General features: G+C 43.2%; 1 protein-coding gene across 1 annotated transcript in view; it reads right to left on the bottom strand.

The window, feature by feature from the left end:
- Positions 1–24,803, bottom strand: part of itga4 (integrin alpha 4) — a 102,055-nt gene that overhangs the window by 36,807 nt on the left and 40,445 nt on the right. Inside the window, exons 15-18 of the mRNA XM_078404032.1 lie at positions 22,554–22,708; positions 16,987–17,139; positions 15,968–16,044; positions 3,848–3,998 (exon numbers count right to left, since the gene is read on the bottom strand). Coding sequence (XP_078260158.1) covers positions 3,848–3,998; positions 15,968–16,044; positions 16,987–17,139; positions 22,554–22,708 — 536 coding nt within the window. The remainder of the gene's footprint in view (positions 1–3,847; positions 3,999–15,967; positions 16,045–16,986; positions 17,140–22,553; positions 22,709–24,803) is intronic.

The raw sequence follows: 24,803 nt of genomic DNA, 5'->3' as shown, positions 1-24,803 counted from the left end.
TCAATCCATGTGATGGCCACAAACCTTTCGGTAGATGCATCAAAATTCTACCCCCTGCATCAGAATCTGCTCGAATCAGAAGCACAATGCGTGTGTGGATGACAGTGGAGATGGCCTGTTTTCTTTATCATCGTTACTTTTCTGCATATCTTTCATTCATTTGTTCAAATAGGCTCTACATCAATGCCTATATCTCTTGTTTCTCTTTCCCCCGACTCTCAGTCTGAAGAAGGGTCTCGACTCAAACGCCACCTATACTTTTCACCAGAGATGCTGTCTGACCCGCTGAGTTACCCCAGCTTTTTGTGTCTATCTTTGTATAGGATGACAATGGGGCGTGGTCTAGTGAAAAGGGCACATTGTTAAAAGAAAAGTATTAAAGAACCCTAGTAGTATAAGAAAATAACTGCAGATGCTGGTACAAATCGATTTATTCACAAAATGCTGGAGTAACTCAGCAGGTCAGGCAGCATCTCGGGAGAGAAGGAATGGGTGACGCTTCGGGTCGAGACCCTTCTTCAGACTGATGTCAGGGGGGCGGGACAAAGGAAGGATATAGGTGGAGACAGGAAGATAGAGGGAGATCTGGGAAGGAGGAGGGGAAGGGAGGGACAGAGGAGCTACCGTCGCTGTACCCGGCCCCCAGGACCAACATCAGGCTGCAGCCTGTTAAAGAACCCTGATCTCTCAGGAGTAAAAAACAGAGTGAGGATGCAACCCGGATAAGAATGAAGAGCAAATGCTGTCTCAGGACCAGCAAAGAGTTTGACATGATGAAAGTAGGTATGAAGATGATGGAGATTACGTCACTAATTCTTCAGAGCACAAACACAGTTGGACAACAGGCAGTAGAAATGCAACCAGTTGAGACTAAATCAGGAGGAAAATTAGTTGACACAAAAATCAGGAAGACTTTGTCCGAAAGAAAATCAATTTAAGACTGGATAAATGTTTTTTTTCCCCATCCTTTTATACAATATTAAAAGAAGGATGAAAATTAGTTCACGCAATATTGGGCGTGCTCACTGTTTTGCTGCCACAAATATTTCTGCATAGAACAGGTCTGCCCTGTGTGGAAGTAAGCGACACTTACAATGCTGCCACTCACTGCACGCTTTTCTTTTACCTAAGTACCCTTGTTTTTAATTTGAATGATAACTTATTTCTCAGCATCTTAGGGAGATAATGAAACCGTGATCTGCAAATCAACATTTTTTGAAATAAAAGGCTAATTAATCTAAAATTTATCAATTCTTTTTCTTTCAAACAATACATTTAAAAAAACACATCAAAGGATTAACGACAATGGTAATGGAAATTTGCTCTTACAGAATTCATAAATTACCAAATTTAAGATACATATTATCTCCAATAAGTCAGTGCAAACAGGACCAAAATAAATAAACGAGAGAAATAAGTAATTATTCCTGACATGGAAAAGCAAACCTGTTCAAACTATCTTTAATATTTAATGTTAACAGTCTTTCATGAGCAATCACTTAACCAATAAAGGTGAAGAGTAAATTATTATTTGTGAACGGATGACATCACCTAACCTCTACCAGCAAATATAGAATAAATCCATTACCTCCATTACTGTTTGAGTAGATATCCTATAATCTGATGTGCGCCAGTCTTATGGTGACAGAATATAATGGGCTCAGTGCATTTGAAAGAATAATTTTATCTGCTAATTAGTTTATTCATTTAATCCGTGGTCTCACTGCTGTAGAATAGATGGCCACTGTTTCCTCACATTACTTATTGGAAGCGGAACACTGCTGACATGGTCGGCATTTGATATCCAAGTGTTATCACAGATATAAATGAACAAACCTTCAATTTTTACAGCACCTCTTGGTTGGAGATTTACCCACTTGAGGAAACATCAGCCCCATATCAACAATGCCAGCACTGCTCAGGATCATGTAGGCTGCAGTCAAGTTCCCCCTCACTCTTCTCAACTTAAAGCATATTCAGGACCAGCCTCTCCAACCTTTATTCATTAAGGAACTTGTCCAGTCCAGGTGTTGGCACAAGCTCTCTTCTGTATTTGATTCACCTCATTATAAATAATATTATTAATTTTCTAATTACTTGATCTACCTGCACACCAGTACAGATTCTTGGTACTCCTCTGTTGTTCCCCAATTTATTTCATCAACTGAATTTACGTGGCCCAACTGAACATAAGGATGCAAATCGAGAGCCCGGGCCTCTCAATTGGCAAACCAGTAAATCACAATTGTACATCTTCAAGTTGTTGGAAAGGTCCTCAGTGCTAATAAAATAGCAAAAGTAGCATAAATATTGTACAGTATCAGCAATATAAATTATGATATATTTAGTATCAAAACTAAATAAAAACACGGTTTAATTATCTGAATTTTCATAATTTACTTAAATATCCAATGCACAAGGTTGTATATTTAGCACTTTTGTTCAACAGTTAGACAGGTACATGGATAGGACAGATTTAGAGGAAGACAGGCTAAATGCAGACAGGTGGGACCAGTGTAGCTGGGACAGGTTGGCCAGTGTGGTCAAGCTAGGCCGAAGGGCCCATTTTCACGCTGTATGACTCTGACTCCAGAACATTTTTGTGCTTAGAACTATAAAATATCTGCCTCTGAAGATCCAACTAATCAATGTAAATGGTAAACAATTTGTTCATATGGGATGTATGAAATTAGGTCAATATGGCTTAATTTCCAAAATCTAGATTGCCATTGCTGGTGGATGCAAGAGGTGATATCAAGTGATGAACAAAGCAATCCTTAGCCAGATGGGAAGACGGGGTGGGGTCTCCAGTTGGGTGCGGAGGTGGCTGCTGGATAGGGATTGAGGGTCTGAGGAATGGCCTACTGAGATCAACAGCGAGGAATCATTCACTAATGGCGAAAATGCAGATAACTGGAAAAAGATGGATGGTAGGTAAAGGACCTAACTTTTATTGGGAGTCAAGTTATGTTCTAATCTAAGATTTCAACATTTGTCAACAATCTACCCTACTGTTGCCAAGTTTTCTCAACCCCCTCCCCCCAATCACCTCTTCACCTACCTTGCAGTGATTGTACCTCAACCACTCATCTTCCAACCAATCTTTCTCTAACTATGTTACTCATAACTATGTTACCTATAACTAGGTATGTAGGTTAATTGACTGGGTAAATGTAAAAATTGTCCCTAGTGGGTGTAGGATAGTGTTAATGTGCGGGGATCACTGGGCGGCACGGACTTGGTGGGCCGAAAAGGCCTGTTTCCGGCCGTATGTATATGATATGATATGATAACCAGTAATCTCATCTCCTGGTGCTCTCTTTATATTCTGGGCTTCTCTCCACTCTCATCTGTACTCCAGTCTGTTCTCCAATGCATTTCCTCTCAACCTGACTTTTCATAATGGGTGGAGATTGGGGCAAAAGGCCTTTGAGTGGTTTTGTGTAAAAACCCGTCTATCAGGCAGACAGTGTGCAGACGTTGTACTCATCAGGGCTGTGACTTTATGGCAAACTGACAACGAATGCCACATGCAACAGCTTTTGCACGTTATTGTACACATTACCACTGATTTTGATCAACATTTTAAATATGATTCTAAAGTTAACTCTGGGATTGTGTGCATTGTGACAAGATACAGCTGAACATGGAATACTGCAGTGATTGCGTTTTTTTCTCATCGACGAATTTGTAATGACAGTTTCCAAAAAACAGAAGACGTGTTTCAAACTCCAATGATACAAACGATATTTTGTTTTGTTACCATTCGACTTTCATTCAAAGATATGGCGCCTTGAAGCAATGACATTGAATCAAAGTCATTCGCAAACTTGAACGTTGCACTTACCATTTCTACTGTCTTGAAAAAGTTTATATCCTTGGGCATTTTAACAATAAGAGTGCTTGAGTACGCGTTGTCCCCGGCATTGAATAGAGCCATGTTCAGGATAATCCTCTTCACCTCCTGAACAGCCAGATAAGATTTGTTTACATGGCGCCTATGAAACAAAGCCATCAAAACGACATTGTTATACGAGGGTAAAATCGCAGGAAGAATTCTGGCTAAGCCATACAGTCTCTTATCAGATAAAGATAAGGATCCCTGATGGGAATATAAAGTGAGAAAAATATCATTATATTCGGACTACCAAATATTTTTGCACTATGTAGAAAGATGATGGACACCATAAATTATTATCCTTGTCACATCTTTCATTCTATCAACAATCCCCAAAGTGCCCACAATTTAGATCCAGATTAATAGACATTCAAGTTGAAAATAACCAGTCAGATGTAATGGTGCATGCTCTAAATTCCAGTACTGTGATTTTTACCTTACAGTTGTTGCAAAAGTATAATCACAAATTTCACTGCATGCATTTAGATTGTCGTCTCTTTACTGTTTTTTTTTGTGCGAGAAAAACAAGACATTCATAAGATATTCTGGCTTCTAACCAGCACATTAGTCAATGAACACCTTTGGGAAGAAATCTGGCACACAGACAAGAGGCAGAAGGTGAAAAAAAAATAACACACGTTATTAGGTTTTAGGGTAATTGGAAATTATAAATATCGTAAACTCAAAAAAAATATGCATTTTACCTGAACAGGAAGGCAAGTTTGTACTTTTAAGAAGGTATTTGCATGTTTTTTTGGCATTGAATAAGAATTTGACTATATCTCTGAGTGTGTTATCTGGCTCATGATGATGTTTCCATGGTGCTGCCAATAAGATGCCCACCGGCCTGGTGCCGAGCATACAGCAGAGCACCAGGTGTGCAACTACGAGCGTGACAAGGGTACGCTAAAGACTTCTGCTGATGAATAATCTTTTTTCTGCCCTCCATAAAATTATCTGGCAGAACACAAAGTCAGACGCTAATACAGAGAGCTGGCACCAAAAATAATAAAAGTAAATGTGCTTAAATAATTTGCAGCAATTCCAACTATGCATGAAAAGCAATTCAATTGAAGAGTGTTCAAAGTGATAAATTATTTCTCTCTTTGCAATTATAGCAGCTGGTATTTTAATCTAGTCATCACAGCACTTCCAGGTTTTAACCGAGAACCCATCCCCCTCTGAAATTGAAAAGTAAATTCAATGCAATTTATTTGTTGTTATTTCACATGGTTTGAATGTAGCTGGCAAGGCCTGCATTTATTGTCCATCCCTAAATGAACGGAGTGGCTTTCTACTTTGGTGGGTCTGAAATCATTGTTGGACAGGACTGGGTAAGTATGGCATTATGTTATTATCAGATGAACATCAGTGAATGATTCAAAGGCAGACCAGTTGTTTCATTGTCACCTAACCTGACACTAGTATTTCATATCTGGATTGATTTAATTGCATGAAAATTTTAATTCCCTTTGCTGGTGTTCCATAACGGTCCAGATAGTCCACTTGATTATCCATTGTGCTACTGTATCTACTGTGCTACTGCAAAGCACCTTAATAACATTGCCCTCCGTTTATGACAGAAGCAAGGGTGGCGCAGCGGTGGACTTGCCGCCTTGCAGCACCAGAGACCCGGGTTCAATCCTGAATACTGATGCTGTCTGTATGGAGTTTGCACGTTCTCCCTGTGATTGTGTGGGTTTTCTCGGGGGCGCTCTGGTTTCACCTAGCACTCCAAAGACGTACAGGTTTGTAGGTTAACTGGCTTTGTTGAAATTATAAAATTGTCCCTCGTGTGTAGGATAGTGTTGGAGTCGCTGATCGGCACGGACTCAGTGGGCCAAAGAGCCCGTTTCCCATGCTCAGAAAAGTTCAAAATGTCAGTTGGAGGGACCACATCACCAACGCTCAGCTCTATGGGGAGATTCCACCTCTGACTGAGAAGGATGAGGCTCGCTGGTCATTGCTGGTATCCAGAAATACAGCCAGCTGTATGGAGGACAGAGGTGTGTGGTGCGTCCATCACCGTGCCCGTCAGAAACCAGCACCACCGCGTCACTAATGTTTTCAACGATTTAAAATTAAATCTCTAAAGTCTAAAGTAAGAATGAATCAGTACTCATGCAGGTTAATTCAAGATAAATATGACCACCTGAAGGCAATGTCTACAACAAGACATTCTGGAGTCAAATGTCTTCACTTACGCTAGTAATCAGTGTGACCCTGGAGAAGGATTCTTTTGGCTTCTCACCAACCTGCCAGAAATGGCTTGGAGTGAATTAAAGATCCATCAAAACAAGAACAAGCAAATTAAAACCAAAGCTAAAAAAAAAAAAAATCTTTCAAAAGTTTTTCTTAAACCAAAGCCAGCTTCACTGCATCAGTTTCTATCCACGCTAGAATGGGAAGCTTATTACGTACTGTAAACAGGTTCGGCCCCTGCCTTCTGAATGAAAATTAATCTAACCCTGTGAAATAATCCCAATCATAGCATGGGGAAGACATGGACTGCAATCCTGTCCAGCTTCACTCTGTTGAAACATATTTAACATCATATTGTTCGAGTTTATTTTAGTTTAGAGATGCAGCGTGGAAACAGGCCCTTCAGCCCACTGTGTCCATGCCCACCAGTGTTCACCTGTACACTAGTTCTATCCTACACACTAGAAGGCAATTCACCGACAAACCTGCACAACTTTGGAATGCAACCCACTCAGTCACAGGGAGAACGTACAAACTCCATACAGACAGCACCCGTAGTCAGGATCGAACCTGGGTCTCTCGCACTATGGGGCAGCAACTCTACTACTGCGCCACTATGCCTCCTAACAATTGCATCAGCAGTTGGAAGTGGAAAGTTGGGAGAGAGTAGCTGGCCGGAAGGGGAATCCAAGAAATAGAAGAGGGTAATAAAGGGCCAATTATGATTGGTAATAATGTAATGCAGAAGGATTACATATAGCGCCAATGAAGATCTTTGGTTAAGGGATCATATATGTCTCTGTTGTGAATTAAAAAGCAAGACTTTTTTTTTAAACAGATTGAAGAATTGGTCCTTCTCTGTTCCTACACAGATTAGAGCGTGGAAACCGGCTATCCAATCCCATTGAGTCCATGGGAATACTTTGCACTAGCAGTACAACTCAGCACATTCACGGCCCTCTCCCCACAGCTGTGAAGAATCCTTGAATGTGCATCCAGTACTACTCCTGGCCTAACCATCTGGCACAAAAATTGTTTCTCAATTTTTCTTCTTTCTAAATCTTTAACACCTTTCCAACTGTGATGTGTTTGGCACAGGACCGAGTAGTTTTATTGTGGTTTATTGTGACTTCCCTGCTCTTGAACTCCATGCTTCATTTGATAAAACTCAGGATCCCATTCAGTTTTTAACCTGCTACTTTTAACAAACTATACAGACTTGACGAACAGTACCCCTGTTCTTAATCCTCTTTTGAAAATAATAATTCCAGTTTTATTAGCCATTTAATTGTTTTAAAGAATACTCCTACAAAAATAAATGCAAAACATGGGAAGTTCATTGAACCTAATTTTGCAGCGAAACTGTAAAAGATCTGCACAGAATTGCCTCAATTTCCCCATGTAACTGGCAGCAAGATTGGGATTACAGCACAAATATTCACTGCTCAGAAATCCCGAACTCCTGGCACTTGCCGGGGGCCAATCTACCGCGCTCTCTGCCACATGGAGTCGAGAGATGGAGCTAAAGACATGGAAAGATCCATCACAGATACAGAGGATACCAACCGAGAAAGTTGCTCCAGGTTTGGCTGTAGATTTCAAGGGAAAATGGCTTGCAGAGATAAAGAATGTTTGTGGTCAGATCTGTTTAATCTTTGGAATTTATTTTAATTTTTTTTAATGCTTTGAATGCTTTTAGACCTTTCAGTTCTCCCAAATGTTTCACGTCTTTGAAGAACATGTTTGAATTTTTTTTTAGTATGTCAGAATGTGAGGTTTCTCATTTTTGACAGGCGGGAAAGTCAGGGCATGGCTTCGCAGTCCAGAAGATGGGTCCCAACCCGAAACGTCACCCATCCTTTTTCTCCAGGGATGCTGTCTGTCCCACTCCAGCACTTTGTGTCTATCTTCAGTATAAACCATCATCTGTAGTTCCTTCCTGCACATTACTAATTTTAATCAGATTTGCAGGTGCGGCTTGAGCTAATTCATGTGATGGGATCGATACTTTTGGGAGATCGATCATCTGCTAGGGGAGGTAGAGTAGTCTGAGCCTCAACTTACACCAGCAGCATTGAGCAACATCTTCAGGGGTTTCTCATTTGGCTTCTTGCTTTTCTCCAACACACAAAGCGATAAACCAGCAAGCAGGGCAAATACCTAATTGCTCATAATGTTAAAAACTGATATCGCATCTTCTTCATTATGTGCACATGTATGTAATCATGCATAGTCTTTTTGCTGACTGGTTAGCACGCACCAAAAAGCTTTTCACGGTACCTTGGAACACGTGACAATAAACTAAACGAGTTTTGCATGAACTGTATAAGAGGGCTTTCTTTTATCGTGTTAAAAGATTCTAGGCAATTCATATACAGAAAGAGATGCATTTATAGAGTGTCCTTCAAACCTTCACAATATCACAAGTTTTATAGCCAATGAGGCTTTATTGTGATGGAGAAAATGCTGCAGCCAATTAATATACAGTGCAACTGAAAAATACTAGTTTAATAAAAAAGGGACTGCAGATACTGGTTTGTACCAAAGATGTTTGGGGTTGATTTTAGGTAACTTCTACAAACACCTCCCTTCCCCCATCACTGTTCTCCATTCCCCCACCCCCAACACTTCCCTAAACCACCCCCACCCGCCCATACTTTCCCCCCAACATTTTTAGATTTTAGAGATACAATGCAGAAACAGGCCCTTCAGCCCACTGAATCCGCACCGACCAGCAATCGGTAGTATAGTACCTTAGCACTATCCTACAAGCTCGCGACAATTTATCATTTTTACCGAAACCAATTAACTATAAATGTACGTCTTTGGAATGTGGGTGAAAACCAGAGCACCCGAAGAAAACACAGGCGGTGACGGGGAGGACGTGCAAATAGATAGCACCCATCGTCAGGATCGAACTTGGGTCTCTGGCACTACAAGACAACAACTCTATTGCTGTAGACACAAAATGCTGGAGTAACGCAGCGGGTCAAGCAGCATCTCGGGAGAGAAAGAATGGGTTGTAGCGACCATAGAGAATGGTCCAGGTCGTCGAACCCTCGGATTGGCCAGCGAGGTCACGTGTGAACGCGACCATGGGGATTGGTCCAGGTAGCGACATCGCTGATTGGCCAGCGATGTCATGTGCGCTTTTGGCGCCCGAAATAGACAGTTCGGCGAAGTCTTCGAAGAAGACAGTAAGTTTTTGATGGTTGTCCTTTACCTTGTTGTTTAACTCTGTATTCGAATATTGCGGCTGCAATAAACTTCTTCTACAACCAACAAGTTTTCGGACTCGCCATATTGGTGACCCCGACGTGATCTGGACGATCACCGACTAAGCAGGAACCCGACGCCTCGTTGACGATGACCGCGCCGGGCACACTGGAGTTAAGCGCGGCAAGCGTTCACCTTCCGTTGTTTTGGACGCACGCACCGCAAGCTTGGTTTATCCACACCGAAGCTCAATTTCATATAAAGAAGATATCGGACGAATCCACGATGTACTACTACCTCGTCAGCGCTCTATCGCCGGACACGACCAAGCGCGTGATGCGGTTCATCGTGAATCCACCTGCGGAAAGTAAGTACGAGGCCATGAAGAAAGTATTACTGCGAATCTTCGGGTTTAATAAGCATGGTGGTGCGGCAAGACTTCTGCACCTACCGGATCTTGGAGACCAACTGCCTTCCGTCCTCATGTCCGAAATGATGATGCTAGCCGGTGAGCATACGGATTGCCCTATGTTCGAACAGGCATTCCGCGAGAGACTTCCTGAGGATGTCCGACTGCTGCTCACGGATTGTTCTTTTAAGGACCCCGAAGCATATGCAGCGAAAGCGGACGCGCTCATAGCGGCAAAAAACAAGGCAAGCGGTTCGATCAACAAGGTCTCGACATCAGTGACCACGCCACAGCGACGGCAAGATGGCGCCACGTCTCCCGCCAATTCTCCGAAAGCCCGCCAAAAAGATCCGCACAAGCGCGGCTGGTGCTATTATCACCTACGATGGGGTAGCGAATCCCGCAACTGCCGCTTGCCTTGTACCTTCGCGGGAAATGCCTCGGCCGATCGTACATAGGGGCAGTTACGATTGGCCAGAACCGGCGCCTCTATGTCCATGATCGATTCACGGACACAGAATTTTTGGTGGACACGGGAGCCATCGTCAGCATAGTGCCGCCGACCGACCTCGAAACCAGATCGGGTAAGACAGGTCCCACCCTCATCGCGGTTAATGGCAGCCCAATTCGCACATTCGGTATACGGAAGATGTCCCTTGTGTTAGGCCTCCGCACGTACGAATGGCCATTCATCATAGCCGACGTCAAACAAGCGATCCTGGGCGCAGATTTTCTCTGGGCTTTTTCACTGGTCCCTGATGTCCACGGTAACGACCTCCGACCCTCCGCCGAAGATGAGCACGTCGCTCCGACAATCGCCTCCTCGCCCAGCCCTACTGTCCAGGCCGTCGTCGCGGCCCCCGACTCGTATGCTGAGATTCTGGCAGAGTTTCCAGAGCTGCTCATTCAACGTTTTGACACGCCTTCGGCCAAGCACGGCGTGGTCCATCACATCCGCACCGAAGGCCCTCCCGTTTTCGCTCGGGCCAGGAGACTACCGCCAGACAAACTGGTGGTGGCACGGGCGGAGTTCAGGAAGATGGAGGAAATGGGAATTGTCCGTCAGTCCGACAGCCCGTGGGCCTCGCCGTTACATATGGTCTCCAAGGCATCTGGGGGGTGGAGACCATGTGGCGATTATCGGCGTCTCAATGCTGTCACCACGGCTGATCGCTACCCAATACCGCACCTACAGGACTTTTCATCTGGGCTGGAAGGAGCGGTGGTGTTTTCCAAAATCGATTTGGTGCGAGGATACCACCAGATCCCGGTGCGACCGGAGGACATACAGAAAACTGCAACGATTACTCCGTTCGGGTTGTTTGAATGGTTGCGTATGCCTTTCGGTTTAAAGAACGCGGCACAGGCTTTCCAACGACTGATGGACCGCGTGGGCCGGGGTTTACCCTTTTTGTTTATTTATTTAGACGACATCCTGGTCGCCAGCCCCTCAGTGCAGGAACACCAGGCCCACTTGCGGACCGTGTTCCAGCGGCTCCAAGACCACGGGCTCATTATCCAACCCTCCAAATGTCAATTCGGCCTTCCTGCTCTTGATTTTCTAGGGCACAGAATTACCCCTGCCGGCGCCGCCCCTTTGCCCGAGAAGGTAGAGGCTATCCGGGCATTTCCCAGGCCCACCACAGTAAAAGGGGTACAGGAGTTCGTAGGCATGGTTAATTTCTACCATAGGTTCGTTCCGGCAGCTGCGCGACTCATGCGCCCGCTTTTCCAATGCATTGCAGGGAATCCGGTAGAGTTGATATGGTCCCCGACCGCAGAGTCGGCTTTTACAGCAGCTAAGGCAGCCTTGGCAGACGCCACCATGTTGGTCCATCCGAGCCCCTCCGCCCCCACGGCCCTGACGGTTGACGCCTCTGACGTGGCGGTGGGCGGGGTTCTGGAGCAGCAGGTCGGTGGCCGTTGGCAGCCTTTAGCGTTTTTCAGCCGGCAACTAAATTCGGCCGAGCTGAAGTATAGCGCATTTGACCGAGAGCTTCTGGCTCTCTATTTAGCTGTTCGTCATTTCAGGTACTTCCTCGAGGGCCGCCCATTTGTGGCCTTTACGGACCACAAACCATTAACATTTGCTTTTTTGAAATTGTCTGACCCATGGTCGGCCCGCCAGCAGCGGCACCTGACTGCTATCTCCGAATTTACCACCGATGTCCGTCATGTCGCGGGTAAGCTTAATGCCGTTGCTGACGCCCTGTCTAGACCCGCTTTTCCCCCTATTTCGGCGGTGGACTGCGAAGTGGATCCCCAGGAGCTTGCGGAGGCACAGCTTCTAGCGGATACCGTTTCGGCATACCGGTCCACCACTTCGGGATTGAAGTTGGCCCAGGTAGCTTGTGGGTCGGAAGGCACAAAGGTCTGGTGCGATGTTTCTCTTCCCCGTCCCAGGCCGGTAGTACCGCCCTCCCTTCAGCGCCGGGTTTTCGATGCCATTCATGGGCTGGCGCACCCGTCCATCCGCTCCACCTCTGCCTTGGTAGCAGCGAGGTTTGTCTGGCATGGCCTACGGAAACAGGTAGCGGGTTGGGCACGTTCCTGCGTTCCCTGTCAGACCGCTAAAGTCCAGCGCCACGTCCAGCCCCCCGTACAGGATTTCGAGGTCCCAGCAGTTCGTTTTTTCCACATCCACGTGGATTTGGTCGGGCCTTTGCCTTCCTCCCGGGGCTACACCCACCTCCTCACGGTGGTGGATCGGTTCACCCGGTGGCCAGAGGCTTTCCCATTGTCTGATATTTCGTCAGCGTCTTGTGCTAGGACTTTGGCCCTTCATTGGGTAGCTCGTTTCGGGGTCCCGGCAGTTATTACCACTGACAGAGGGCCACAGTTCACTTCGTCCCTCTGGGCCGCGTTCGCAGAACTGTACGGTTCCAAGTTACAACCCACTACTGCATATCACCCCCAGGCAAATGGACTCGTAGAAAGGTTCCACCGTCAACTTAAGGCATCCCTCAGTGCAAGGCTTGAAGGCCCGGACTGGGTAGACCAGCTCCCTTGGGTTCTTTTGGGCATCCGGACTGCTCCTAAGCTAGATCTCGGTGCGTCGTCCGCGGAGCTAGTATATGGCTCGACACTTCGAGTACCCGGAGATTTGTTTCCGGACCTTTCAGACCAGCTGCCTACAGTCCCATCGGTGTTAGCATCTCTCCGGGAACGGGTGGGCTCCCTGGCCCCAGTTCCAACTTCACGTCATGGGTGTCCCATGGTACATGAACCGCCTTCCCTGAAGGACTGTGAGTTTGTTTTTCTGCGAAAAGATGCCCATCGCGCCCCGTTGCAGAGGGTCTATCAAGGGCCGTTCCGGGTTTTGCGTAAGGGAACGGCTACCTTCACCTTAGACATGTGCGGCAAGAGTGAGCTCGTCTCGGTGTCCCGGCTCAAACCTGCACATTTGGATCCGGATCAACCAGTCCTGGTCGGTCAAACCCCTAGGAGAGGCCGACCTCCGTTAGTTCCGCTCAGTCCAGGACCCCCTGTTCCGACAGTTCCTCCAGGACCCCCCGTTCCGACAGTTCCTCCAGGACCCCCCGTTCCGGTAGTTCCTCCAGGATCTCCCGTTCCGGCTGTTCCGCCAAGTCCGGAACCCCCGGCTCCTGTGGTTCAGGCTGTCCCTCTCCGTACTCGTTATGGTCGCGAAATCCGGCTCCCTGCTAGGTTCCGCACCTCGGGTTCTGGGGGGGGTCATGTAGCGACCATAGAGAATGGTCCAGGTCGTCGAACCCTCGGATTGGCCAGCGAGGTCACGTGTGAACGCGACCATGGGGATTGGTCCAGGTAGCGACATCGCTGATTGGCCAGCGATGTCATGTGCGCTTTTGGCGCCCGAAATAGACAGTTCGGCGAAGTCTTCGAAGAAGACAGTAAGTTTTTGATGGTTGTCCTTTACCTTGTTGTTTAACTCTGTATTCGAATATTGCGGCTGCAATAAACTTCTTCTACAACCAACAAGTTTTCGGACTCGCCATAGGGTGACGTTTCGGGTCAAAACCCTTCTTCAGTCTGAAGAAGGGTCTCGACCCGAAACGTCACCCATTCCTTCTCTCCCGAGATGCTGCCTGACCTGCTGAGTTACTCCAGCATTTCGTGTCTACTTTCGATTTAAGCCAACATCTGCAGTTATATTTCCTAACTATCGTTGTGTCACTGTGCCAGTCTAAATTCCCTTCCTCCGAAGCCTGGCTGATCCTGCAGCAGTTTCTGCCCCCACTACAAGTCCGTTAACTAGTTTCACAGTTCACAACTGTGTATCCCACTTGCGCACGCACATGTCTCTATCCAACAATCTTCCTATCAGGGAACCTGCTCGCCCGAGGTCACCTGTCACCTGTCACCTGTCTTAATTTGTCCTGTCTCGCTTCGCTTCCAGTTCCCTTCCCCTCCCCCGCTCTCCCTACTACAATCAGTATGAGGAAGGGACCTGGCCAGAAAAGTCACCTATCCATTTTCTCCTGAGCTGCTGCCTGACCCGCTGAATTACTCCAGAATTTTGTGTCTATCTCTAGCAAAGTGCTAACGTTAAATTAGCTGTCCTGCTATTAACGGTGGTAAATGGACAAAATGTGCAGGGCAACTGCATGAGTATTTTGCCAGAGAAGTGCTGCAAAGAGAATCCTTGAAGATTCAGCAGAGAAACAGAAAGGTATTGCCACATTTTGAGGAGTACATTATTTGTATCATCAATCCACAGATAGGAAATGGTGGAAGAAACTTTTAGGCAAATTTAAATGGATGCTTATGTAATCCTCCTGCTTGAATACTTGGGACACTTAATTTCTCTGTGGATAAAGGGGCGATGCAGTTGAAGAGGCAGGTTGTTCTATAAATTGTCTTCAGGTCTGTTTTACCAGCCAATGTGTCACCATTTGACAAGCCAGAAACATAGGTAATCATGGAGAGCAAATAAACAATTTAAAGGTGACTGAATGCTTGGGAAGTAATCCATATATCTAATTAGATTTTGTATAAGGACAGAACAATTCAAGAAAAGCTGAATGATATATAGCAGCAAAAAATCTGAAATGGGACAAACGATAAAAAAATATAAAAGCATAGATTGGCAATAAAAAATATTTGACGGAGAGGCAAAAGGCACAAATTAAAAATATTCCAGTGGGGGAGAAAATGCTTCAAAGATGAGAAGTGTCAGGTTAAAATCTAAAAGATGACCGCTATAATAACTCAATAATTAATGATAAAAATTAAATCTAGACAAGTGCACCATTTATATGATGCCATGATGTATTATGAAAGAAAATCTGCAAAAAGCATCAAGATCCAGAAACAACTTTCTACGAGAACAATGTCAATAGAAATACAAGGTTACAGAATAAAGTGAACTGTGACGGTGAAAGTATCTCATGGATATTGTCTGCTATGCCAGTTTTCAAAATGGAGACGAATATTACAGGTTTACAGTTAGTCAAGGCTATTACTCATATCCCTTACTGCCTCATCTCAAGTGCTTAACATATGAAAAAATAAATCTATAGCAGTCGAGCATCTAAAGCCACTGCAAGCAAGAAACTCCAGCTAAGACTGTGCATTTAAGCAAAAGAGCAATACAATTCTTCACCTAACACATCACTGTGCCAAAGTGATCACAAGAATACAACAGAAGCAAGGGTAGGTCATCCACTCCTTCATGCCTACTCCACCATTCAACAAGACACAGCTTATCTTTTAACCTCAGTGTCATTTACCTGCACCAATTCCCCTCAATATCCAGGGATCAATCAATCTCTCTGTTCAGTTTAGTTTATTGTCATGAGTACTGAGGTGCAGTGAAAAACTTCTATTGCGTGCTAACCAGTCAGCAGAAAGACAATACATGGTTACAATTAAGCCATTCACAGTGGCAGAAACATGATAAGGGAACAACATTTAGTCAATGTTAATGTAGACCCAGTTAACTTAAATACTCCTTGGAGGACAAACCTCACCAGCCTAGAATCAATCTGGTGAACCGTCGTTGCATGGTACCAACTGCATGTGAATCCCTCCGTGGAGAGAGAAGCCTGAATCACCGGGACCTTACAAAATCTCCACACTTTTGCACACAAATCTTCTTGCAATCAGGCCTTTGTGAACTGCTCTCTTTAACCTGCATGTAAAACTTGCTAGTGATTTGTACACAAGCACATGCAGGTCCCATTTCAGCAAATGTATCAAATTGATTACAGGAACCAGTGGATCACAGACAGAACATACTCACAGCAAGACAAGTTACTCACCCTTCTAGCAACAGTTTTCCAGAAACCTGAAGGTTGGCAGCACAGTCTTCAAAAGTACATAATCGTTCAAAATGTGTCTGTTCAAAAAAAAATCCAGAAACACATGTTAAAACCAATATACAAAGAGAAACCAAAATAATATTAATCTTCAGAGGCAAACAGCATTGCAAAACTGCAAATCCCATTATAGTGCTGAGACCATTCAACAATAAACTGCTGGAAAAGGAGCATGCCCTATTTCACGGAATAATAAGCACGTGTATTACCCTGGCCACACACTCATTTCACTCCTACCGTTGGGAAGAAGATATAGAAGCCTAAAAAAATGTGACCTCCAGGTTCAGGAACAACTTCTTCCCTGCAGCCATTAGGCTATTAAATACTCCAAATAAGCTATAAATACGTAGGTGAGAGTGTGAGTGAGTGAGGGTCTTCTTTCCATTTATTATATTGTTTACAGAGTGCTATGTTCATACATTCTGTTGTGATGCTGCAAGGAAGAATATCACTGTTCTGTTTGGGGACCTATGGCAATAAAACACCCTTGACCTTTGACCTGACGTAACAATCAAGTGGAGGGAGATCATGGGTTGGCAATGTCCCTGGGATTGGAGATTGAAAGGGGTGGGGGCATGGGGTGGCAGGTTGCCTCCTACGGAACGAGGTGGAACACCCCTGCTTCTCCTGATTCCTGCACAGGCATGTAAGCCGAGTTCTCTGGTGACTTCCGGCAGAATCACTGGACAGGCTGTCGTAAACCTGGCAGCACGTACTTTGCTCTGCTTTAGCTCAATTTAACACTGGAATCCTGAAACAGATGTTAAGCCTGAGTCGCACACCTCAGAAGTCACCTGTGCCTGGCAGCCTTCCAGACAAGCCAGGCACAGGATCTACAGCTAAAGATCAGTTTGCCCTAACACTGGTTTTCCAGCCAGACACCGTCATCAATTAGTTTGCAACTGTGTGATTTAAACTCTATCACTACATGAAATGTAAAATATAAGCATATTTGCTCACACCTTGTTCTTGACTCCATTTGTTTCATTTTCGTTTTTTTGCAAAACAGGTTGGAGTGGAGGGAAAGCATCTCCGGATTCGTTCCTTACAATGTGCTTCCCCAGGGAATACGTTGCTTCAAAGTAGACTGGTGTGATAACATCTCGGATGTTTTCCTTGTAAAAGAAGAAATGGTTCCCAAGATAGAGATAAGTAAAAAGTTTTAGGTTTAGAGAAACAACATGGAAACGGGCCCTTCGGCCCATTAAGTCCGTACCGACCAATGATCAGCCGTACACTACACACTAGGGGCAATTTTGCAGAGGCCAATTAATCTAGAAACCTGTACATCTTTGGAGTGTGGGAAGATACACTGGTGTCCCTAGTGTGTGGGATAGGGCTAGCGTACGGAGGAAGATAGACACAAAAGTGTTAGAGTAACTCAGTGGGTCAGGCAGCATCCCTGGAGAAAAGGATAGATGACGTTTCGGGTCCATCACCCATCCGTGTTCTCCAGAGATGCTGCCTGACCCGCTGAGTTACTCCAGCACTTTGTGTTTACCTTTGGTATAAACCAGCATCTGCAGTTCCTTTATGGGGCCCGTTTCCATTCTGTATGATTCTACGAGACTAAATCATCAGGACTACAATCATGTCCATATGGTTCATTTAATGTTGGCTGAGACGTCAGGACTGGCCGTGTAGACTGAAACTCCATCTATTGCAAATGTACATGTCAAATACTAGAATCCTCTGCCCCACACATCTCAGAAACACCAAATGCCAACACCATCACCTCCCACGCTTTTACACTGAACAATCCTTCAACAACTATACATATGTCCCTGTGTTCCTTAGCCTAATGGATCCCATTACAAGCTGACAATCATCACACTATGACAATTCTTTCTACCCTTATTGCCTTCTGAGTAGGAAAGAATTTTAGAACAAAATTGAAAGTGATCTAGTCTAAATTGAAGGGAGGGCATGAAATGCAAACAAAGCAAAATACAAAGTCCGGGGCATGAATTTGCTGTGGTAGACTGGGAAGCTACATTACAAAAAGGTTTAACAGAAAACAAGGGATGGTTAACATCTAAAGAATTAATACGAGACTTACAACAAATATATATATAATGTATGAAACTTTGCAAGATGACAACCAGTGGATCTATTATTTCCATGGTCACTTACTTTAAAACATTGTCAGTAAAGTCTTTCTTTTTTGCAGTTATAGACAGATGTAAGCTGACGCAAACATCTGTAAACAAAGAACATTTTTTCTAACAATGCACTTTCAATGACTTTGTCATCAACATAGAGGAATTGGCCATGGAAGGAATATCATCCTCTGTGCTGTCTCTTTCAACTGAACAAGAACTTGTTGATATTTAATGATAATGTGATAAATGATCAAAATGATTCTACGATAAAAGGATATTTCATTGATAAAGTAATAGAAAGATTCAACATGGAAACAGGCCCTTCAGCCCAAAAATTCCATGCCAACTATCAATCACCCACTGACACTAATCCTACACTAACCCAATTCTTTCTAATTCTTACTACATTCCCGTCCACTCCTGCAGATTTTAGCACTCACCTACAAACTACAGGCAGTTTGCAATGGCCAACTAATCTACCAACCCATACATCTTTTAGACATAGGAGGAGATCAGACCACCCAGAGAAGCCCACACAGTCACAGGGAAAATATGCAAACATCACCAAGACAGCAATGGAAGTCAAGATGGAATCCAGGTCACTGGAGCCTTGAGGCAGTGGTTCTACCTGCTGTACCAAGTGTCATCTCTATATGAAGAACAGCATTTGAGAAATGTATCAGATGGTGACTGGAACTAAATTTCAGCAGAAGAATGTGCGCTGACACGTTTTTAAAAATACATCAGCACACACATTACAGTGCACTGGCCTGTTCCGTTATGTTCCCAATGTTGGGGGAGTCCAGAACAAGGGGCCACAGTTTAAGAATAAGGGGTAGGCCAATTAGAACTGAGATGAGGAAAATCTTTTTCAGTCAGAGAGTTGTGAATCTGTGGAATTATCTGCCTCAGAAGGCAGTGGAGGCCAATTCTCTGAATGCATTCAAGAGAGAGCTAGATAGAGCTCTTAAGGATAGCGGAGTCAGGGGGTATGGGGAGAAGGCAGGAACGGGGTACTGATTGAGAATGATCAGCCATAATTACATTGAATGATGGTGCTGGCTCGAAGGGCCAAATGGCCTCCTCCTGCACCTATTGTCTATTGTTATGCAAGTTCCATTGGGGAAATGTAAAATTTAGAAGGACCTGCAAAATTTAGAAGGACCTGCATGATATAGGCAATTTTGTCTTAACAGTCCCAAAATTAACAGTGGGCATGGCTTCCTCAAATCCAAGTCCGCACCACCAACTTGTAATCAACTTCAAGGAATATGATCCCAGTCTGACACAATATTGGGCAGACAGTCAACAACTACTGTTAAGGCTCACAAACCAGTGGAGGAAGGTCGATAAAATAAAATGGCACCTGTACTGCTAAATAATCAAGTCAGCCAAATCAAATGAAAGGAATGGATTCCCAAACAACGAGTAATACAAACAGCTTGCAGCAGTGGCTATTACAATACTGATCTTGATTAAATTATTCCCCAGATGTACGTGACAGAAAAACAATGATTGTCCTTCCCCAACCTCTGTATTTCCATTCATACTTACATGCTCGCTTTGGCCTACATTGAATGTCATTTAATCTGCATTAATTTTTCACAAGGTCCCTTATAAATCTACAGTATATTACATGTGTAATCATCAATTAATTATTCTGTTTGGAATTAAAATTAATTAAGTGCACTCTAGTAAGCATTTTATTTGAGAGACTATTGAACATTTATCCAAAACAGTTATGTCAGTATACTGCATGCCATTTTAGTGACAACAGATAGATTCGTTTCATTTTGCATTAATGCCATTGTCAAATTCATTTTATTTGGCGGTTTGTTTTTTTTCCCTTGTAGACACCATGTGACACACCCTTGAAAATAGATAGAAATCGTGCAGTTCATATTGCTGAAAAATGTCACACCACAACATCAATACAATAATCTGAAGTTATTGCACTTACCATTATAAACCTCAAATGTGTCAAATGTGTCATTTAATTAACAAGATAATTTCAGTGTGCAGGGATTTGGAAGATGTATCAGATAGTCTAGACAATATTGGATTTTCAAAAAGGTCCCACACAAAAGGTCAGTGTGGAAAACTAGAGGGTTGGTGTCAGGGGTAACATTTTGCGATGGAATTTGAATTTGAATATTTGAATGATTAACAATTTTTTTTTTGAGAAGGCAGGCTCTAACCCATGGGTACTTCAGTCTCTGTATCATCAACAATTATGATCACAAGGTGTTTAGATTCTAAGTTTACTGGCAACATAAATCTGGTTGGGATTATGAATTGTGAGGAGGGTGTAAGGAGGCTTCCAAGTAATTTTTGTAGTCAATATAGTATAATATGAATAAATGTGGTTATCCACTTCAGTGGAATAAAAAGTATACTGTTGAAATAGTGTTAAATTGGGAATATTGAATAAGACTTGGGCATTCTTGTACTAATCACTGAAAACGAACATGCAAGTAAACACTTGGCCAAAGCAGCAAAAGTTGTTCTTCGTAGTAAGGTGACACAAGTGGAGGATCAAGGTTATCTTGTTGCAATAATGCAGGGCTTTGGTGAGAGTCTGCTTGGAGTATTGCATAGAGTTTTGATCTCCTTAGCCAAGAAAGGATGCCACACAGAGCTAAAGGGCAAGGCCTCCTGAAGCGCAAGACTTCCAAGTTGTAAATTGCAAGCTCTAGACAGAAAACCCCCTGACTTTAACACCAGGCTGTGCCTGGCCCAAGTTTACTGCCTGTCCGAAGAAGGGTCCCAACCTGATATGTCACATATCCATTTTTCTTCTGGGAAGGTTGCTTGACCTGCTACTCCAAAACTGTGTCTTTTATTGTAAATCAGCATCTGCAGTTCATTGTGTCTACATTTTACTGCTCACCTTCAAAGCACCAAATATTTATCATATTCCCCAGTATCAACTAAAAATTAAAAAGATTAGAACACTAAGAAATACTAGAAAAGCCTTTTTAAAGTTAATAGAATTAATTCCAAAAAATGGAATTATCTGGAACATTCTCTACCCCATAGTTAGTTTTCTCCATTGAAATGGATGGAGTTACTAAATCTAGATCAGCATTCTACAAAGAGCTAAAAACAGTTGGAATGACTGATTAAAATTTCTCACAATATTCAGGGTTGTGTCTTCAGATTTCTTTGCATGGGTCTCTAAACTATTCTGAATGGGCTTGGCCCCCCCATATCAAAAATCTTCTAACGCACCACTCAAACTCTAGGTCCCTCAGGTCGGCCGACTTGGGGCTACTGACAGTCCCGCGGTCTAGACTTAAGCTCAGGGGTGACCGCGCTTTTGCGGTTGCAGCTCCTAGACTGTGGAACAGCATCCCACTCCCCATCAGAATTGCCCCCTCCATCGACTCCTTTAAGTCCAGGCTCAAAACCTACTTCTATTCCCTAGCGTTTGAGGCCCTCTGAGGGGGCACTGTCTACTGTTTATGTATGTGTTGTTAGGTTTGTGTGCTATTGTATGTTCTTTTTTTAGCACCTGCACTGATGTACAGCACTTTGGTCAACGTGGGTTGTGTTTAAATGTGCTATACAAATAAAATTGACTTGACTTGACTTGACGGTTACATGGGAATATAAAGACAGTCTCACATGGAACTTATGGCATTCTCAAGGAAAATTCGGATTAGTAAATAATTTCAGAACACTGTGACAACTGCATTGGGGACAGAGATTGGTTTAACATGCATTTGCAGATACAAAAACCAGCACTGTGAATATTATAATCACTACCTGGATTGTAATCACTATCAGCACCGAACAGCAGGACAGAGAAGCCTATTTAGAAATCATCATACATAGAACACAGAACAACACAGCACAGGAACAGGGGTTTCGGTCTACAATGTCTGTGCTGAACATGAAGCCAAGATAATCTAATCTCACTGTCTGCACATGATCCATATGCTTTCATTCCCTGCATATCCATACGATGAAGAGCGTAAAACGAGGAAGAACCAAGGGAGGAAACTCTCCTCAGGCATCTCATCCCAAGTCATGATTGATGCCAAAACATTACCACATGAACTCAACTCTTCTTCCTCATTCCATTTTTTTTTTCCTAATCAAAAATGATGTTGTAGTTATGCACTTTCTGGCCACTCTATTACCCCTGTGGTCTAACTGATGCAGCATCCCAGATCAGTGTCATTTGCATTATTACATATATGAAGCAATTCACCTTCAACAGGGGCACTGAATGTTAATGGCACACCCAGCACAATAACCCATGGCTCCTGACCCTGCTTCATCTATTCTGCTTCTTGTATGCAAAACAATTTCACAGCAATATAAAATATGAAGATTGAAAGCAAAACCAATTCTAAATATCAGTTATACTTTATTTATATAAAATCTCACTGGGGAAGTTTGAGTAGAGTTGATAAACATACCTTCATAAATGCAAGATGAGTGTTACACTTAATAATATTATGATAAAGCATAATCTCTTCTGTATGACTTTTCAATTTGTCATCAGATACCAACTTAAATCTGGCAGGAAACCCAGTTCTTCTGTGGACATCGGCACTCATGCTATACTGCAGCACTGAAAAGCAAGAGGTAAAAATGACTTTTATTAGCAGTTTGCTATTTGGTTTGGCATCAAGTTGAGAACCACACAATGTAGGAACTGTGTTTAAACGTACATTCAGCAAAGAGCAATCACATTCCACAAGGTGGCACTTCATTGAGAAACTGGAACTTAAACTTCAGTTTTGGCCTGAAGGTTTTTCATGCAGTCCACACAATTTATTCTGTTGAATTTTATGCACCCACACTTTTTTGATCAACAATAAACTACTCTCTCTCAGGACCTTTTCACTCTCTCAATATCTCGATCCAATCACAATTCATTTCGACCTTCTGATCTGTTCAATTTGGCACTTTTAATTGTTTAAGTTCTAAGAATGTTGCACAATAAATTTGTGGACAAGATTGTGCTCCAGTCGATGAAATGAACTGTCAGCAGAACTGGGCAATGTAAAAGAAGGAAGCAGATTGAAGAATATATCAAAGTACTTGCACATACTGCAGGTGTGGTTGCAAAATGTACATCACATGGCCCCTCATAGTTACATTACATAAAAACAACTTTTAGATTTGAACATATTTTACTATTCATCATGGATGAAAATCCTCTGAAAACTAGTCTGTTGCAAAATTCTTCAAGTGCATGATTAATGGGCAACATTATACTTGAGGAATACAACTTTATAAAATTAAAGCATAAGATAAAAAGCAGTCTAAATCAAACTTGGCATAAACAGGAAATGTGTTTGATTGTTCACTAATACTTATTATGAATGATCTGAATGAAGTACATTGCAAAAACTGATAAACAAAAATAAAGACATACTCTGTTAATCTGCTTCATAGAATCATTCCTAAACAAAAAATATACTTAGCACCTGCAGTTCCTTTTTATTATATTTAATAAAAATGATGCACCATTGTTATCCAAAACATCTACAATAGCATAAGAAAATAACTGCAGATCAACATGACAATGTTAATGCAGGTGAGGCAACCTGTGGGTTTCTCTTGCTGAATAATATTTGACTATATTTTACCATGCTATTTTCAGTAAATAACAGTGTGCTTTAATAAGATTGCCGTATAATTGCTTATTTCAATTTATTTTTTGGACTGAGGAGATTGGCAAGGCATCTGACCAATGCAATTGACTCCCAGTTGGTGATTGTGGGAATTCTGTGCTATGGAGGTGCTTCTACAATACTGTTAATATTTGGATCTGTTGCATTGGACACAGTTAAATCTGGAGCATTGGGGCAGAAACACAGAAGGCAGTGGAGGCCAATTCACTGGATGTGTTTAAGAGAGAGTTAGATATAGCTCATTGGGCTAACGGAATCAAGGGATATGGGGCGAAAGCAGGAACAGGGTACTGATTTTGGATGATCAGCCATGATCATATTGAATGGCAGTGCTGGCTCAAAGGGGTGAATGGCCTACTCCTGAACCGATATTCTATGTTTGTAACACAAATATGAATGAAATAACAATCTTGATGTTTCCTGGTAAATCAGTGCAGCTTTGCATTAATGTCATGTGTTAATGTGGAGTTTAACAATACTCATGGACTCAGCTGTTACCAATAATGCTGGGGATTGACCTCTCCAGGCCTGTCAGCCAGTGACCTCCAAGGGAGAGGGCACTGTCACATACTGCAGAGAGGTTATCTGAGATTTGACAGAGCAAGGGGGTGGAGGCAATTAAGGTTTCATTTATTACTGGATTACTGCTCTCAACCACCAGGGAGGGAGAGCGTACAGCACCCAGGGAACCATCTCCAAACTCAGCAGGGGTAAAGTGCATCTGGATTGTTGTCCTAATGGAAATCCAGCACTTACTGTAAACTCGTGGAAGAGAGAATGATTATCAACCTGACTTTAGTCGTGAACTTTAATTAATGGATTGTTACTAGCTTGAAGCTGGGAAGTATAAACATCCAACAGCCTGACATTTAGTCTGACCCTAAAGGAACTGCTGATGCTGGTTTATACCTCAGATAGACACAAAGTGCTGGAGTAACTCGGTGGGTCAGGCAGCATCTCTTTAGAAAAGGGATGGGTGGTGTTTTGGGTCGGGACACTTCTTCAGACATTAATTAGACTTACTAA

The sequence above is a fragment of the Rhinoraja longicauda genome, chromosome 8 (assembly GCF_053455715.1).
Source record: "Rhinoraja longicauda isolate Sanriku21f chromosome 8, sRhiLon1.1, whole genome shotgun sequence".
NCBI classification, from domain to species: Eukaryota; Metazoa; Chordata; class Chondrichthyes; order Rajiformes; family Arhynchobatidae; genus Rhinoraja; species Rhinoraja longicauda.
The sequence above is the reverse complement of the archived record's forward strand: the minus strand, read 5'-3'. Positions and strand labels throughout refer to the sequence as shown.